At 55.2% G+C, this 17670-nt stretch overlaps 2 protein-coding genes across 2 annotated transcripts in view; both read left to right on the top strand.

Moving 5' to 3' along the window:
* COL23A1 (collagen type XXIII alpha 1 chain) overlaps positions 1 to 5880 on the top strand; it is a 357690-nt gene extending 351810 nt beyond the window's left edge. Inside the window, exons 26-29 of the mRNA XM_060636372.3 lie at positions 2256 to 2309; positions 2449 to 2535; positions 4367 to 4405; positions 4962 to 5880. Of these exons, the coding sequence (XP_060492355.2) occupies positions 2256 to 2309; positions 2449 to 2535; positions 4367 to 4405; positions 4962 to 5036 (255 nt within the window). The 3' untranslated portion in view covers positions 5037 to 5880. The remainder of the gene's footprint in view (positions 1 to 2255; positions 2310 to 2448; positions 2536 to 4366; positions 4406 to 4961) is intronic.
* A 3585-nt stretch (positions 5881 to 9465) lies between these two features.
* Positions 9466 to 17670, top strand: part of PHYKPL (5-phosphohydroxy-L-lysine phospho-lyase) — a 35299-nt gene continuing 27094 nt past the window's right edge. The window contains exons 1-6 of the mRNA XM_060636369.3: positions 9466 to 9591; positions 10465 to 10583; positions 11642 to 11801; positions 15970 to 16044; positions 16611 to 16698; positions 16776 to 16892. Of these exons, the coding sequence (XP_060492352.3) occupies positions 9533 to 9591; positions 10465 to 10583; positions 11642 to 11801; positions 15970 to 16044; positions 16611 to 16698; positions 16776 to 16892 (618 nt within the window). The 5' untranslated portion in view covers positions 9466 to 9532. The remainder of the gene's footprint in view (positions 9592 to 10464; positions 10584 to 11641; positions 11802 to 15969; positions 16045 to 16610; positions 16699 to 16775; positions 16893 to 17670) is intronic.

Genomic DNA, 17670 nt, shown 5'->3' with positions numbered 1-17670 from the left:
AGTCAGTTGTGTGTCTGACTCTTGATCTCGGCTCAGGTCATGATCCCAGGGTCGTGGGATCAAGCCCCACCTGGGGCTCCACACTGAGCATGGAGCCTGCTTGGAATTCTCTCTCTGTGTCTCTCTTTCTCCCTCTGCCCCTCGCCCCCACTTGTGCACACTGTCTCTCTAAAATTTTAAAAAATCCAGAGGGACAGTGTGTGGATCCACACAACCCACCCTCTCGTCCTCCCGTCTGTGCTTTCTCTGTTGGGGTGTCATTTCAAGTTACATGTGGTAATGAGGTGGAGGCAATAGCCCCAAACCCTGGAGAAAGACCATTTGCCTCACTCTGTATTCTTTTAGAAAAGTCTCATCACCTCTCTCTGGCCCCAATTGGGTCAATGCTGAAACATGACGTGCCGTGAGAAATGCAGCGCCCTGATTGGCCAGCCCAGGTCACATCCTCCCTCCAGGAGTTGGGAGTGGAGTCAGTGGGTTATAAGAAGGGAGGGTGGCTCCCAGGAAAATCAGGTGGCTCTTGCAAGGGCAATGGTGACCAGATGCAGGGCTGCACGGACTCTGGTGTCCACCCTAGGCTTTAAGGAGAGAATGTCACCTGGGAGAGCAAATGTAGACACAGAATTTCTGATTGGGAAGATGATGCTCCATCCATGAAAAGGGTCCAGAGAAGACACCAATGCTGAATCCAGTTCAGGCTCTGTCAGGGAGGTAGTGGAGCTAAAGAGACCGGGCCACCAGCAGTGTGGCCACGGCTGCCTTCTGGGAGGCCTGGAGCTAAGCTCAGAGCCCACCGGCTCTACCTGGCAAGCCTCTGGCCCTGCGCCCACTCCACCAGGCCCAGCAGACATGGGGAGTGTGCTCAGAAGCCTTCCCTGACCTCACACCTGGATAGAACAGCCCCTCTCCCTCGGACCTAATGGCATCTGGTTCATCCTGTGTCACTGAGCATAGACCATCATCTTCTATATCCTCTTGCCTGCCATGTTAGACCGTGAGGGAAGTGTCACATTTGTAACTGCAGGGTTTTAATTTGTGGAGGTGACTGAGGACACAGTTTGGCCAATGCCATTGGAAGAAAAATATGTTACTTATGTTTCCCAAGGGAAGGGCTCACTCACTAGGCAGGGCACATGGAGAAGCACCAGGTTTGATCCAGAGGTAGAAGGGAGTGGGAGGCAGCTTAAGCCAGAGCTTTTACTGGGGCTTCCTTGGGAAAGGCAAGACAGAGCAGGAGAGACACTTGAGGATTAGTTAGTATGAATAATCTGGGCAGGCTCTGGGCTGTAGGGGTGGTCCCTAGTTTCCTGCTACCTGCCCTTGGGATGATTTCAGCTTGCTGTGTGAGAGGCAGATAAAGGGAGTGATTTTGGGATTTTCAGTTTACATATAAAAGGTGTGCCCCACACCAGCCCTTTGCTGTTTCCAAAACTCAACATGAGGGAGGGGCAGCCTCTTCCTAGCCAGCAAAATTTTTAAGATGTCAAAACATAAGATACAGAAAATAAAGGCAGGGGGACACATCAAATCTGTTTCTCTGTCCTCAGTATCCAGCCCACAGCCCAGTTCCTAGTGGATGCTTAGAAATGTCAATTGCAGGGGCACACGGGTGGCTCAGTTGGTTAAGCGTCTGACTCTTGGTTTCGGCTCAGGTCATAATCTCACGGTTTGCGAGTTCGAGCCCCACATCGGGCTCCACACTGACGGTGTGGAGCCTGCTTGGGATTCTCTCTCTCCCTCTTTCTCTGCCCCTCCCCTGCCCGTGCTCTTTCTCAAAATAAATAAAAACTTTTAAAAAGTTTTAAAAAAATGTTGGTTGCATGGGTGGATGGACAGATGGATGAATGGGTGGGTAGAGGTGGGTAAGAGATTAAGCCAAAGGCTCAACAAAGGTCACCATTTCTGAGTCCATCAAAGATAGTGACATAAACTTCCACAAGTTTCCTGGGTCTCTGTCCCTAACCAAGCTAGGGCCAGTGCCAGCAGCATGTGACAGTGACGTGCGAGAGAAAGCCGTCTACCTGAGGGCTTCTGTCCAGAGACACCGCCAGTGTTCTCTTTTGGAGGAAGCAGTGCTAGCGTCCTGAATGTATGCTTTTCTTGAAATCAGCCTCGTGCCGAACATACGTGTCACCGAGGAGTTGAGTGGGGCCAGCGGGTACCACAAATTTGCATGGGGAAGGGGCAGTGATGGAGGCACAGAGATGAACAGATACAGGACCAAACCTCAAACCTCATTTTATTCCTTTTTCCAGGGTTTCCCTGGACCCCGAGGAGAGAAAGGTGACCGGAGTGAACGTGGAGAGAAGGTGGGGGTCGGTGGAGGCTGGGATGGGAGCGCAGCAGGGCAGGGGTGGCTGCCAGCTAGAGGCCCATCCCTCTGAGAGGCGGAGGAGGGGTCCTGAACCTGGCAGCCTTGGCCACACACCCATCTCCTTCCTTGTGCAGGGGGAGCGAGGAGTCCCGGGCCGGAAAGGTGTGAAGGGCCAGAAGGGTGAGCCGGGACCACCAGGCCTGGACCAGCCGTGTCCAGTGGTACGTGTCGGGGCAGAACGGGAGCCCCAACCCAGGTCTTTGCCGCCTCAGGCCAGGGTCAGGCCAATGTCTTCCCTGTCCTCAGAGCTCACTCGCAGGCCCCAGAGACCACCGCAGCTGTCACTGCCATCATGGAGGCACCTCTCTCATTCTGGTCCTGACTCCCCACCCTGAGCGTGCCTCAGGGGGACCCACCCCCTCAGTGTTTGCCAGGGTCACTGCCCATCTCTTTTCAGCTTCCTTGGCGCTACAGAGGATTAGGACACCCTCACCTCTCTGGGTGGGTGTCCCTTGCTGGTATGGGTGGCCCCATGCGGCCCCTGCACCCCCTCTGCATGCCCCAAAGTCCCTCCCTGCTCCCCACACCTTCCTCCTTTCCTTCTCTCTCACGTCAGCCCCTGAGGCCCACTGGACTGCAGGCCGGAAATTACCACAGTTCACTCCCCTCCCCGGAAGGCTGGGAGGGTCCACACGTCACACTGCCATGGAGCTCACAAAAGACAGGAAAGGGAAAACAGGGACCTTCCACACTAAGACTGAGCAGATGTTCATACCTGGCCACCCGGTCATGAGGGGTGCTGGCTGCCTTTCAAAGGGGGATCAGGGTGAGGGACCCCAGATGCCCAGTCCTCTGACTGCCTGTGAGTCACACCAGCCCTCTGGTTCCTCAGTCTCCTCATCCAAGCAGTGGGGGTACTAGGCCCTGCTTCTAGGGCCACTAGGTGGTCTTGGGGAGTCACTGAGAGAAATAGGAGGGTGGTGACCGTATTCAAAAAGTGCAGGGACAGAGGAGAGACGCGGTGGCCCAGCCTCGAAACTCCAGGCCCGGGGCCAAGACTTCCCTCCGGGTCATTCAGCCTTTGTCTTTGAAACAGGAGAACCTTAAATGTGGAGGCCAGCGAGGGGCACCGGGCTCCAGGGGCCTGGCGAGGGGCAGTGGGCCCTGCCCTGTGGTATGCGGTCTGGCCTGCTGTGTGCTGTGCTGTGCATTCCGGGCACCTGTGCCCACTGTTCTACCCCCTCCTCTCTCCTGCCTTCCTTTCCTTCCTGCCCCTCCCCCCCACTTCCCTGTGGGCCCCAGCCCGTGACCCTGGTAGATGTCTGGCAGCTCCATGGAATGTGTTCCCGTGTGTGCCTCTGGAATGAAGAATTTTCCCCCCGGGGTTCCCCAAAGACTCTAGGCTGCCTGATGGGTCCCTCCCCAGCTCCCTCACCCTCCAGGCCGCCCTAGAAACCTTCCCCACCCCACCTTGTGTCTGAGTGCTGGGCTGGCATTGGCATGCTGGCACCCCCAGACAACCCCCATTCCCCACCCCGGTTTCTACCCTGACAGCCTCATTCTGCCCTGCCACCCAGATCCAGACACAAGGACCAGGACAGGCCAGAGGGGGATCCCGCTTCCTGGACTGCCCTTCAAAACACTCTTGGAGAAACTCCTGAGAGCTCTCAGGCCCCCCCAGTGTAAGGGGCCGGAGCCACCATCATGGCTGCGGGCAGGAAGCCATGAAGCCCCTCGGTATCTCCTGGCTGGCAGATTCCAGCACAGTACCTGATACTCCACAGTGCCCTGGTTCTGTCCCTGCTCTAGTGTCCCAACAAACCAAGCCCCATGGGGGCGCACTTGGGACAAGCCCAGTGAGAGGCCCTCATGTCTTGTGACCCGACTACCCAGGTGGACAGGCGTTCGGGCCCTGCCTCAGTGGGGTCCAGTGGCCTCGTGTGGCAACTCCCTCAGCTCTGCCTCCCTACACACAGGGCAAGGGTGTACAGAGTGTAGGGAGCTGATCAAGTCCCCCACCCCCATCCCCACTGAAACGTTTTTCTTTTCCAGGGCCCTGATGGGCTGCCCGTGCCTGGCTGCTGGCATAAGGTACCTTGCAGGGAGGAGTCTCTAGGACAGGCTGTGAGGAGGGCGGCGGTGGGGGTGGGGGAGACCCCAGGGGCTGGGTGTCTGCAGTTCCCCACACAGTGACTGAATAGCCAGGTTTCCCTGGGATGACACGACCCCAGCTCTGACTCTCCCATCGTGTGGCCCCAGGCTTGGGGCTGTGGTCCCGGGTGACTAGTCCACCCTGTCGGTCAGTCGGGGCTCGCCCAGCACCTGGCCCAGCCAGCGCAAAGCCATCTGCACCCCCCTGGGACTTTGCCCAAACTGCCCCACTGAGAGGGGGTGAAAGCCAAGAGCCGGGCATGAGAGGATTGGGGGCATACCCGTTCTAGAAGAAATGGGCAGGACAGGGTGCTCAGATCAGGGCAGGGCCTCCCTCCTCACCTTCAGTCTCTCCCTCCTCTTCCAGTGACCCCCGCACCCAGCTCACAACCTGTACAGATGCGTGTGGACGTTTTTAATTTTTGTAAAAACAGAACAGTAATATATTGATCTTTTTTTCACGGGATGCACCACCTGCGGCCTTGTCGCATTTAAGAGCATGGCCTGGCCCAGCCCTGGAACAATCAGCACGTGGAGCTGGCAGGAAAGGGGACGGGCCGGTCCAGGGTAATTGTGTACCCAAGGGGAAGCCATGGGACTTGGCTCTCCTGGGAAGGAGACGAAGGTGAAAGTGCCTGGCTCAGGAGGGGCTGCAGAGATGCTGGGTTGGGCCCTCAGCCACCTGATTAGCAGAGAGACTGTCCCCTGAGGTTCTGGAGCCCTGGGGCCCACCCCATCCAGAAAGGTCCGGGGCTTGGATGACAAACGCAGCTGCCCCAGCTTCTCTGGCCTCTGGACTTGGCCACAGCCAGCTGCCCGCCCCTTGGGGCCCCTCTGGGCCTTGGCTTCACTGGGACAGGACAAGATTTCTGCCCGGCACTTGCAGCTGGATGCTGCAAGCTTTGGGGAGCACGCCGCGCCCCCACTCCCACCAAGCTCAGTGGGCCTCAGGAAGCTAGCCTGTCATGAGAACACGTGCCTCTGGCCCGGAGGAGACCACCACCCATGGACCCAGCTGCAAGGAGCCTCTCGATCCTCGAGTGTGGAGGACGGCGGGTCCCAGACTGGAGTGGCTGCTGCACCCAGAAGAGGGTCATGATGGGACTTTGCCAGCCCAAGGAGACTGGCCCGCAGCTCAGAGTTGGGGTCTCCTCTTGCCGCAACTCTCCCACCCGGGAGAGCTCCGGTCAGCCTGCCAGAAATGGTCCTTCGGATGAGCTGTGCAGACGAAGAAGGCGTGGGTGGATTCCCGGCCAGCCCGAGCAGGGGGTCTGCAACCCCAGCCACCGTGCTCTGAGGAGAGGCTCCTCCACCTCTGACAGGGGCTCCCAGCTGTCACCCCCAGCCCAGATGCTTGCCTCCTTTCTCTGTATAGACGGTTATCGCTGCGCGTAATAAACCACAGTGTGTGTCTGGGTGTGCCTGTCCTTGCAGACTGCCCCTGAGCACCTCTGGGCAAGGTTTCAGCCTGGCCTTTGCTGGCTGGGCAGGTACAAGGGACAATTCCTGGGTCAGAGCCTCCCCTTCCCCCCCCAGAAACCAGAGGAAGCTGTTCAGGGTCAGGGCAAAGATAGGGTTTGGTGTTAGAAAGACAGACTCAAGGCCTGGCCGGCTACGTACCGGCTGAGCCCTCCATCCAGTCATCATGTCACGGACTCCCTATACTCTCCTCCGATCCAACGGCCAATGACTGTTACATGACAGATCACCCTAAAGCTTACCTTAGAACAGCAATGTTTCTTTCTTACAGTTCTAGGGGTGATAGGCTCAGCTGTGTAGTTGTCAGTCAAGCTCTCCTACGCATGGTGGCCCATGCTGGCCGTTACCTGGGACCTCAGAGAGCCAGGACACCTCTCTGTGTGGTCTGGGCTTCCTCCCAGCACAGCTGCTGGATCCCCACGGTGCATGAGCCAGGTGGACCAGGAAGCAAGCTGTGTCACCGTTTACAGCCAGGCCTCAGAAATCAGATGGTGTCACTTCCTGCCAGAATCAGAGGCTCACCCTCATTCAAGGGGAAAGTGCCAACATCATCTTTAAGGAGAAAACATGGGATAGTAGATCTCGTGGCAGCCATCTTAGAAAATTCAAATCCGCCACCTCCTCTGGAAAATGGGACAGCAATGCTTACCCCTAGGACAGGTCAGGCACCAGGAAGCATTTTTGGTTTGGAATCCCTTCTCTTTTCTCCACTCTAAGACCAAGCCAGGGCCACAGTCTTGCAGGATGTTTGTATTTCCCTCATTGCAGCTGGTCCTCATAACGACCCTGGGGGAGGAACCCAGTGAGGGTGCCCATTTCACAGATGACAAAACCAAGCACATCCAGGGTAGTACGGACAAGAACAGGCCTGCAGTGATGGTATCTCAGGTCTTCTGCTTCCGAGGAGTAACACTAAGGAAACCCCAGTATGGGGAGTCTGCCCAGGTCACGCTACGTGGCTTCCTCACCATGCAGAAGAGGCCCAGCCACACACTGCTAGGGAGGAGGAAAGTATCAACTCCCCAGCTCTGTCTCCCTAAGTTGTTGGCAGTAAGTGGCGGGCCGTGCTGCTGGCTGGCCAATCGTGTGGCTCACTGGGGAAGCTGGTAGTGTGGAAGGGGACAGAAACAAAGTGGGGCTCTGAGGGCTGATGGAGATCACTGGGTGTCTGGGCATCCTTGGGAGCCCCAGCAAAACTTCACAATTCGGCTGGACGCTACAGTTAATCCGCTTCTCCCTCTACCTGGGTGATTCACTGGATCCCATAACCAGCCCTTTGAAGGAAGGACAGGCCTCCATGATTGGTGTCACTGTTTCCACTTCACATATGGGGAAACAAGCACTTGAGCAGGGGGACACCTGCCCAGGGATGCACAGCCAAGACAGTTGTGGGTGGCAGGCAGACTGGACCCAGGGCCTTGGATATCCTCCAGTTTGTCCTTCCGAATTGTTTGGCTGGGCATGGAGTCTGCTAGGCAGTGTCATGATGCTGGGTGATTGGCAGGCAGATCCTCAAGGGAGGAAGAAACCACCCCTTTGGCAAGACAAGGCCATCCATGGCCCACTGTTGCCCCCTTGTGGCCTCATACCGTGTATCGTCAGGTCTGCAAATTTCAACAAGCTTCAAAACACAGAGCCCACAGAGTCTTCCAAGAGCTTGGGCAGGGGCAAAACACTACAGAAGAATGAATGATGTGCTTGAGGTCCCAGCTGAGACTCAGCGCAGGGGCGGGAAGTGGGGGGGGGAGGGGTCCCTGCCTCACAGCTGAGCCTCAAAGACTGAGAGCTTCTTGGCCCTCTGCTGAGAAAGTCAGTTTGGCCTCACACTACCCCCTTCCGAAGCGAGGGAAGCACATTTACTGAGCCCCGCTGCGTGCCATGGCAGCTAAGCTAATCACAAGGATTACTGTCACCTTTTCCAGACGAGCTGAGGCTCAAGAGGAGCAGGCTCACCCAGGCCTCGTTCTTCCTGATCCCCAAGATACTGCTAGAAACACACAGGGTGCTTGAGATTGTCACAATGATTGGGGAACACTCCTGGGACTCAAATCCCAATTCAGCCACTTCTTCCCATCCCTGCCCTGGTACCCCGAAGCCCACACTTGAGATAACAGAGGAGTGCTGAGCCTGGGGCCAGAGGAAAGAAGGAGTGGGCTTCTCTGAGCAGGAAGAAGGGGAAGCTTCCTAGTATTGCCCCAACCCTACTGGAGACACTCTTGGCCCAGGAATTGGGCCAGCCTGGCCTGCGGCTGTACTGCCCCCCTGACCCTGGACACCCCAGGAGTAGATGAGATGTGAGCTGGACCTGAGTGCAACCTTCTCACTCTTACCCCAAGACAGGAACAGTCCCAGAGCCGACCTGACTTCTCTGAGCTGCCCTGGGCCATTAGAGGCTTGTGTTTTGGGGCTAGAAACAAGGCCAAAGATGGGGCCTAAACAGGACTCTCAGACTCGTGCCCCCCCCCCCCGCCCCCGCCAGCCTGCCTTCTAACTCAGCCTAGGAAGACAGAAAGGTTCTGGAGATGGGCGGTGGTGATGGTTGCATGTGAATGTACTTAATGCCATTGAACTATACACTTAAAAATGGTTGCAATGGTAACATTATGTATATGATACCACAATTTTAAAAAAGTGAAACCCCAAACGCTCTTTAATAAATACCTTAAGCATTTTCCAGCATGGGGGAAGGGATGAAGAAATCAGCAACAAAGGGAGCAGAGCAGAGAGCTGAGAATCATGACCGGTGACAGGAGGGACAGCAGGAACCTCCCCTTACTCAGCTTGCTCAGGCCTCGACCTAAGTCCCTTGTTCTGGGTTTGTCAAGGCAGAAAGTCCCAGGGACCCACCCCGGTTGGGGCTATGTCTCTGGTAGCGCAGCTTCCCAGCCCGTTAGGGGTCATTTCTTCTCATTCACTGCACCGAGCGTCAGAGTCAGACAGACCTGAGCTGGAGTCCAGCCTCTGCTACACATTTGCTGGGTGCCTGGGAGCAAAGCCCCTTTCCTTCCTGGGCCTGAGTTTCCTGGCCGCGGATCATAAGGCTGAGCAGGCCTCCCAACGCTCTTCCTGCCTACACACTGCACGATTCTCTCAGTGTTTACAGAACTCTGTTTACCCTTCCTGGATTCTAGCAGGAGTCATGCCGCCCTGAAGGTCATGCTCATGCCCAGGACCCTCTTGGTCAGTCCCAGCAGTGACCCTGTTCCCTCCTGAAATTGGGAAGTCCTAGGTCTTGCCCCAGCATCGACAATCTCCTCTCCAGCCCCGAGGCCCCTGCTGTGAACCAGGCCCTGGGCTAGGTGTCAGTCACACATTCCCAGTTAACTCACAGGGTAACCCATTTTATGCACCAGTAAGGAGACGCGGGAAACTGAGCCCTGAGCTCAGAGCCCTGCTGGGACAGAAAAAAGCGGCGGGGTCACCCAAGAACCCTTCCCAGAGACGGAAACTGCTAGGTGCCAGCGGCAGGAGGCGGGCGCTGCGTCCCCGGGGCCCGCGACGGGGGCGGGGCCCGCGGGCGGGGCTGGCGGCCGAGCGTGCGAGAGGCTTCTCTGCGCTGCGTCTCCGCGCAACTGCCCGCCCGGTGCTATGGCCGCCGATCGGCGCGGGAAGGCCGAGACTCTGGCCCTGAGGCGGCGGCTGCTAAGGTACTGAGACAGCGGCGCGGGGCGGTGCGCGCACGCACGACGCACGCACGTCCGGCGCGGAGCCCGCGGAGCCCAGGGACCTCAGCTCCGGGCCTCGCGCGGGCCCCGGCTCCCCGGCCCCACAGACCCAGCCGCCAGCTGCGTGTCCGCGGGGTCCCCGCGGCCGCCTCCCCGCCTGCGTCCTCATCGGGCTGCCCTGCGGCGCCGGGCCGACCCCACCGGCCGCCGCTGACCGGCCTTGGCCCCCTGGAGAAGGCCTCTGCCCTAGCACCTGGGAGGACCTCCCCCAGGGTTGGCCCGCCAGCTGGACCTGGCCTGAGAGTGATCCAGGAAGGGACTGAAAGTTCAGATGGAGGGTGGGCATGGGGGGTCGTCTCCCAGGAAGCCTTAGAGAAAGCCTACCTGTAACCTGTGAGAGGGACTCTTGGTGGCACATGGGGCTGACACCCAGCAGGGTAGCAGAGGCACTGGGCTGGCAAGGACCTTTCAGAGCTGAGCTCCAGCCACCTGCGAGGGTGCCCTCCCTCACATGCATCCCAGCAAGGAAACCCTGCTCTAAGGAGCCCCCGTGGGTCTGGAGCTGCCGCCGTTCCTTGGGATCCAAGGGATTAATGTGGGCACGTGCAGAAATGAGCAAGGCCGCCTAGCCTTCACATGACTTAAATAATTTCAGTTTTAGCAGCTTCTCACCCTATTACTTCCTCCTTTCCAGCCACCTATGGGTGAGGGACTGGAAGCAGGAAAGCACCACCGTGCCCTTAAAGTTTTGTCCCTCCCAGAAACTGGGGGGTTGTGGGGGTCAGGTGCTATGGTGGGTGGACTCGTCCCTTCAGGTCTTCAGACATGGCTGTCCACTTCTTACTGTCCCCACAGCGATTCTTGCAGACTCTTTTATCCTGAGGATCCTATTAAGATTGTCCGGGGCCAAGGACAGTACTTGTACGATGAACAGGGTGCAGAATACCTGGATTGTGTCAACAATGTGGCTCATGGTTAGTATCCTACCTCAGGCTGGCAGGGCAGGGGAGCAGGCTGAGGCTGTGAACCTGGTCCCAGGGTGATCCTGAGATTGCAGAGAGGTGCGGAGAACTTGGGTTGAGCTGAGCAGAGGAGTCCAGTCTTTCTGGTGTGCCTCATGGAGAGGCTTCAAGCAGTAGCTGTGCTAAATCAGGCAGCACAGCAGTCGGAAGTCCAGTTCCACTTGGGACTGATGGCAAGCTCAGAGAACAGCAGTCAGCCTGACCATGACCAGCAACACAGCAGGCCTCTGGCCAAGTATTGGGAATCATGGCAGGGCTTCAGCCCCAGGGACCTTCTCAGGTGCTAGGCAAGGAAACTGAAGTAGGAATTTAGTTATCCAGGTGGGGCCACCGGAGCTGATGGGATGAAAAGGAGTCTGTGACCCAAAAAGCAAACTAGAGATTAATGAAATAGAGAGTAAAAACAAGGGCTCTAGTCCCAAACCGCTTGGGTTCATCATATCCCTGCCCTCCACTTACATTATGATCTTGGGCAAGTTGTTTAATTCTCTGTACCTCAGTTTGCTCATCTGCAAAATAGACACGATAATACCAGGGACTCATCTCAAGGTGTTTTAGAGGAATAAGTGAATTAATTTAGATAATTTGCTTGGAGTGTGCCTGGCTCAACACAGGTTGAGCTGTTATAATCCCAGGCTGTTGGCAATCAACATTACCTCCTGCCTCCATTGATTAGTGAAGTCAAGGCTGCCGACAGGCATTCCTCCTCACATCCTGTCTTTGTCCAACAGGCCTCAAGAAGCTTCCTTACAGACACGGATTTTCTAGATAGGGTTTCTGCCAACAAACTTTTTCTTTTGCCCGAATCTCAGGGACTCCTTTCTAGAACTGGCCTCTCTGGCACATACATACATACACACCACACACCCCATCTTCAGAGTCGCCTCTTTCCTCTCTGCCTCTCCCTCACAACTGCTCTCCTCTGGCTGGATTTATGGACTACAGCTGGGGGAGGCCCGGTGGGGCTGGCTGAGCAGAGCCACTATGTGACATTGGTGGCCCTCTTCCAGTTGGGCACTGCCACCCTCTCGTGGTCCGAGCAGCGCACGAACAAAACCAGGTGCTGAACACCAACAGCCGGTACCTGCACGACAACATCGTGGATTATGCACAGAGGCTATCAGAGACCCTGCCGGAGAAGCTCTCTGTGTTTTATTTCCTGAATTCTGGGTAAGTGGACTTCGGCCGGTGGTGAAGACAGAATTGCTCACCTATTGAAACCTAGTGTGGCTGACCCAGCAAGCACTGGGAGCGAGGCAGCCTTGCCCTTGCAGAGTCGGGAGCCCACACTCCCCTCTGTAGACCCTGGTGCTCACTCTGTCAGATCCCAGTTTTCTGGTCTCTTAGTAAGGCATGCCAGTACCTCTGTTGCATGATTGTCTCCATGATTGTCTTGGGGGCTTACCTAGGTAATATGTTCCTTTACTTCTGCCTTATGAATACACAGGCCCAGCTGGGGGGTATAGCCAAAATCCCTGCCCTCAGCTCGCTCAGTAAGGAACAGAAACATCAACTGGTCCTTCACAGAAATGCAGAGGTCATTGTCTGGAGGAGAAGGAAGGGACCTGATGAGGCAGAGAAGCGGTGAGGGGCCAAAGCCTGCCAGCAGAGGGTCAGGGAAGACTTCTCTATCAGGCAAAGAGCTGTTGAGCAGGAAGGAAGCTGCCCACTTCACCAGAAGTATTCACGTCAGGGTTGCTCAGCCTGTGCAAAGGCCCTGCAGCAGTCAGGGCATGGCATCTGGCACACTTGAGGACCCAAAGGGAGAGGAGAGGGTATGAGCTGACACATTCCAAGTGAGGAATTTGTTTTTATCCTGAGAACACTGGGAAGCCATCTGAGGGTTTTAATCAGGCAAGTGATGTCATCGGGGCTGGAGAAGAGCAAGAATGGACCCCATTAGGCACCAATTCAGCAGCCAGGTGACAGGTGATGATAGCTAACGCTAGTAATGGCAGCGGGGACAGAAACAGCAGATGATGATGTGTACGTAGGTCTGGCCCAGCCTTGCCTGGGACAGAACACTCCAACAAACCGAGTCATGGCATTTGGGTTATAGTAATGAGTGTTACCATCATCACTGTCATTTTCTTTTTCTTTTTTTTTTAATGTTTATTTATTTTTGAGACCATGAGAGAGACAGAGTGCAAGCAGCGGAGGGGCAGACAGAGGGAGACACAGAATCTGAAGGGGGATCCAGGCTCTGAGCTGTCAGCCCAGAGCCTGACGTGGGCCTCGAACTCATGAACTGTGAGATCATGACCTAAGCCGAAGTTGGATGCTTAACCGACTGAGCCACTCAGATGCCCCACTGTCATTTTCATTCATCAGTACCCCCCCCCACCCCTGCCACCACACCTTGGTAATTTCTAGGATGCGTAAGTTCCCATCTTCAGTTTGCAGATAAGGAAATAGTAGTTCAAAGAAAGGACTCAGCTTGGGGTCCTTTCTGGGGCAAAGCCAGAACCAGAGCTTATTAGGGAAGAGCAGAAGGCTGGGTCCAGGAGTGAGAGCTTCCTGGGCAGTGGGGTCAGGGACGTTTGCTGGTTTATTCCATCACATGCACTCTGGATTCCAGCAACTTCCACATTGCCAAATCCAGTGGTCTCTTTGCTGCTCTTGCCTTACACTATCTCTCGGCAATGTTGACAGCATCACCACTCTCCAGAAGTGCTTTCTAGTCTCGCTTCCAGGATGCTGCATACTCCCGGTTTCCACCAGCCTCTGGCCACCCCTTGGTCTCCTCTGCCAATCGCTTCTCCTCTCTTCTTTGCGGCTGGTCCTGAGCCCTCTCCCTGTGTGATCTCATCCATTTCCAAGTCTTTCCATGTTCACGTGCTAATGACTCCCAAATTTGTGTCTCAAGCCCGGATGCTTCCCATGTGTTCCAGCCCCAAGGTTCTAAATGCCCACTTCTGGAACATCTCCAACTCGATGGGTCCAAAAGGAGTTGGTTGTCTTCTACCAACAGAAGACATGGGACCACGTCTGGTATGGGACCACGGCACTGGCTGTCACTGGCATTCTCAGGAGGACACCGCCCCCCCCCCCCACCACCCCGACCCTGTCCCACCTCGTAAATGGCAACACTATCTGCATCTCTCCTCCAGGCAGGAACCACACACCCTCCTCCCAATCCTACAGCAAGCCCACTTCATCTGTCCCCAAGTTGTCTTCTGCCTCTGTCCCTCTTTCTGTTCTCCATGGCCGCCACCTGCTCTGAGCTGGGTGTCCTTAGCTCTTGTCTCTTCCCCTTTTACTCCATTAGGCCCACACAGCCGGAGGCTGCCTCCTCAGATGGGAGCTGATTCACGTCCCTTCTCAGATTAAAACTCTTCAGTAGCAGGGCACCTGGGTGGCTCTGTCGATTAAGTGTCCTCTTGATTTCGGTTCAGGTCGTGACCTCAGGGTCGTGGGATCATGCCTCATGTCAGGCTCTGTGCTGAGTGTAGAGCCTGCTTGAGATTCTTTCTCTCTCCCTCTGCTCCTCTCCCCTGCTTGCATTCTCTCTCTCTCTAAAAATAAAATAAATCTTGAGGTGCCTGGGTGGCTCAGTCGGTTAAGCGTCTGACTTCGGCTCAGGTCATGGTCTCACAGTTTGTGAGTTCGAGCCCTGCATCAGGCTCTGTGCTAACAGCTCAGAGCCTGGAGCCTGCTTCAGATTCTGTGTCTCCTCCTCTCTCTGCCCCTCCCATGCTCATGCTCTGTCTCTCAATAATAAATAAACGTTAAAAAAAATTTTTTTAATAAATAAATAAAATAAATCTTAAAAAAAAAACAAATACAGCAAAATCTTGGTTCGCAAGCATAATTCATTCCAGAAACATGGTTGTAATCCAAAGCACTTGCATGTCAAAGCAAATTTCAAGAACCGTTGGCTCAGTTGTGATCATGTGACATTCAGTGTCTCATACCACTCATAAGACATTGCTCATTTATCAAGTTAAAATTTGTTAGAAATGTTTGCTCATCTTGCAGAACACTCACAGAACAAGTTACAATCCAAGGTTTTACTATAAATAAAAATAAAAAACTCTTCAGTAGCTTGGCATGGCACTGAGAAGAAAATCTAGGCGCCTTCCAAGGTCCTGTGTGTGGGGCCCCTGCATGTCTCCCCACTTCCTCTCCCATGCTGCCCCTTGCCTCCCTTGTGCGTCTCGGTTCCCTGAGCACACCGAGCACTTTTCCTGCACATGTCCCTTGCACGTGCTGCTCACTCTGCCTAGAAACTTCCCTCTGGGGACTCAGTTCTGGTGGTGTCTCCTCACAGAGGTTTTCCCTGACCCCTTTAGATAGTCAGGGCTGCCATGACAAAATGCCACAGGCTGGGAGGCTTGAATAACAAATTTATTTCTCCTACTCCTGGAGGCCAGAATCCAAGAATAAAATGTCAGCAGGTTTGACTTCTTTGAGGCCTCTCTCCTTGGTTTGTAAATGGCCACCTTCTGGCTGTGTCCTCACTTGGTCTTTCTTCTTGGCGTCCATGCCTCTTGTGTCTCTGTGTGCCCATGTTTCCTCTTCGTATAAAGACACTAGTCAGATTGGATTAGGGCCCACCCTGACAGCCTCATTTTAATGTATATAAATTTAGGGGCGCCTGGGTGGCTCAGTCAGTTGAGTGTCTGACTTTGGCTCAGGTTATGATCTTGTGTTTCTGGGTTCCAGCCCCACATCAGCCCCACCCTGACAGCCTCATTTTAATGTATATAAATTTAGGGGCGCCTGGGTGGCTCAGTCAGTTGAGTGTCTGACTTTGGCTCAGGTTATGATCTTGTGTTTCTGGGTTCCAGCCCCACATCAGGCTCTGTGCTGACAGCTCAGAGCCTGGAGCATGCTTCAGATTCTGTCTCCCCCCCCCCCCCCCCCGCTTTCTGCCCCTCTCCTACTTTCACCCTGTCTCTGTCTTTCAAAAATAAATAAATGTTAATTCATATAAATTTATGTTAAGTAGTCACATTCTTAGGTGGTAGGGGTTAGGGCTTCATCATAAGAATTTAGGGGGACACAATTGAGGCCCTATGTGGTTCTCTTGGGGCACTTACGAAAATGATCATTCTTTGTTTATTTTGCTTTCATGATACCTACTAGAATGTAGAAAGCTCCAGAAGAGCCAGGACCTATTTTCCTTACTATTTCCAACCCCCACCCCAGCTCCCAGCACATTTGATAAAATGTTGATTGAGTGAATGAACTCAAATGAGTCACAAATGGTGTCCTGAGAATCTTCTTGCTGCTGGCAGGGCTTTTCTTTCCCTCTGGACTTCCCTGTAGGAAGCAAGTATCCAGGAGGAAAGCCCTTGGACAGCAGTCTGAGCGGGGCCCACCTTTTCTTTCATAGGTCAGAAGCCAATGACCTGGCCCTGAGGCTGGCCCGCCAGTACACGGGACATTGGGACGTGGTGGTGTTAGACCAGTAAGTGCCATTTCCAGAAGCCTGGGCCCACCACTTACTGGGGATCATTGAGGCTCCAGCTTTGAATGCCTTGGGCAGGAAGATGAGGAGGGGCCTGGGCTACTGGAGGGAAATATGAAGACCCGGCCATAGAGACACCCCTACATACACCAGGGGGCTCTTTCCCCCAGGGCCTCTCTTCTGGCAGCAGAAAATGCTTTGTAAGGTGGTGAGAATGGGTCCCACGGTTTGGTATTAAAACAGCCCTGATGGTATTGAGTATCTGCTGTGCACCAGGCCCAGGGCTAGAGCATTAATGACAGTTCTGAAGGAGAACCCCCCGCCCCCCACTTCTCAGCAGACAGAACTGAACCCAGAGAGGTTAACCGATTAGCCACCATTCTAGCTAGTAAGCGGCCATATGGGAAGTCTTACCGGCTCCAAGGCCCGTGCTGGTTCCCAGCCCCAGGAGTCGGGGGCTGTGTTGGAAAGGTTGGTCTTCCCTGTGTCTCCTGAGGTGGGTGGACGTTGGTCGGGACTGGGCCATGGAGTACTCGTTCCTGAGCCCCCTCCGTTCTTCTCCTCAGTGCTTATCATGGTCACCTGAGTTCCCTGATTGACATCAGCCCCTACAAGTTCCGAGACCTGGATGGCCAGAAGGAGTGGGTCCATGTGGTATGCACTGCCCAAGTGGGCAACAGGTCGGTGCTCACCCCCCCAGCCTGGATGACACGGCGCTGTCACTCCCACAGGCACCTCTCCCAGACACCTACCGGGGTCTTTACCGGGAGGACCACCCCAATCCGGCTGGGGCCTATGCCAGCGAGGTGGAACGCGTGGTGAACAGCGTACAGGAAAAGGGCAGGAAGGTAACTGTGTCTGCACAGGTCCCGTGAATCGAACAGCGGCTGGCATTTCAACCCAGTACTAGATACCGGGGACCCTGGGAGAAACTGGAACTGGGCCCCCCCCCCATTAGGAATCTAGTTGGGGGGGGGGGGTGTTACCTGCTCAGCAGACAGTTTAGATAAAGGTACGTGCTGGGTGTTACAGGAGTCCAGAGGCCCCTGGCTGGACGGTTCCGTGAAGAGGGTTAGCACTCAGGGGGCATGGGGCAACCCAGGCAGACATCACTGTGGGGCCTGGCCGAGCTGGCAGGAAATGAGCTTAGAGAAGCAGGCAGAACGTAGGCCTACAAGGGCAGTGCAGGAGGCTGGAGGCCGGAGAGCAGTAAGACCAGGGATACATTTGAATAGGGCCAGCCTGAGGCCGTGAGGAGGCCCTTCCCCTGTGTTGTAGTGGCCGTGGAGTTCAGGGGCAGAGACAGGACAGATGGGTGTGCACTGGGAGAGCAGTGGCCACAGGGACCGCTGGACAGAGTTAGCTGTTGGTGGGAGGGCTCTCTGGAAAGTCTTGCTGCAGCAGTGACAGCTGAACACAGGACACACAGCAAAGAGCAGCAGGCTATGAAGCCAGAAAGCCTGGCAGGACCAGATCAGGGGAGCTCGGCGTGTGCATTTCAGATGCTTTGCCTGCACTTACATAAAAGCAGAAAAGAGACTGTTTCCTACCCCATCAGTCCTTCCTTCATCTGGGCGGTAACCTCTGAAGCAGCTCTAGGACTAAACATAGCTTGGAGGTCACAGC

Source organism: Panthera onca, chromosome A1 (genome assembly GCF_046562875.1).
Source record: "Panthera onca isolate mPanOnc1 chromosome A1, mPanOnc1 haplotype 2, whole genome shotgun sequence".
NCBI lineage: Eukaryota > Metazoa > Chordata > Mammalia > Carnivora > Felidae > Panthera > Panthera onca.
Note: the sequence above shows the minus strand (reverse complement) of the source record. Positions and strands in the feature narration are given on the sequence as shown.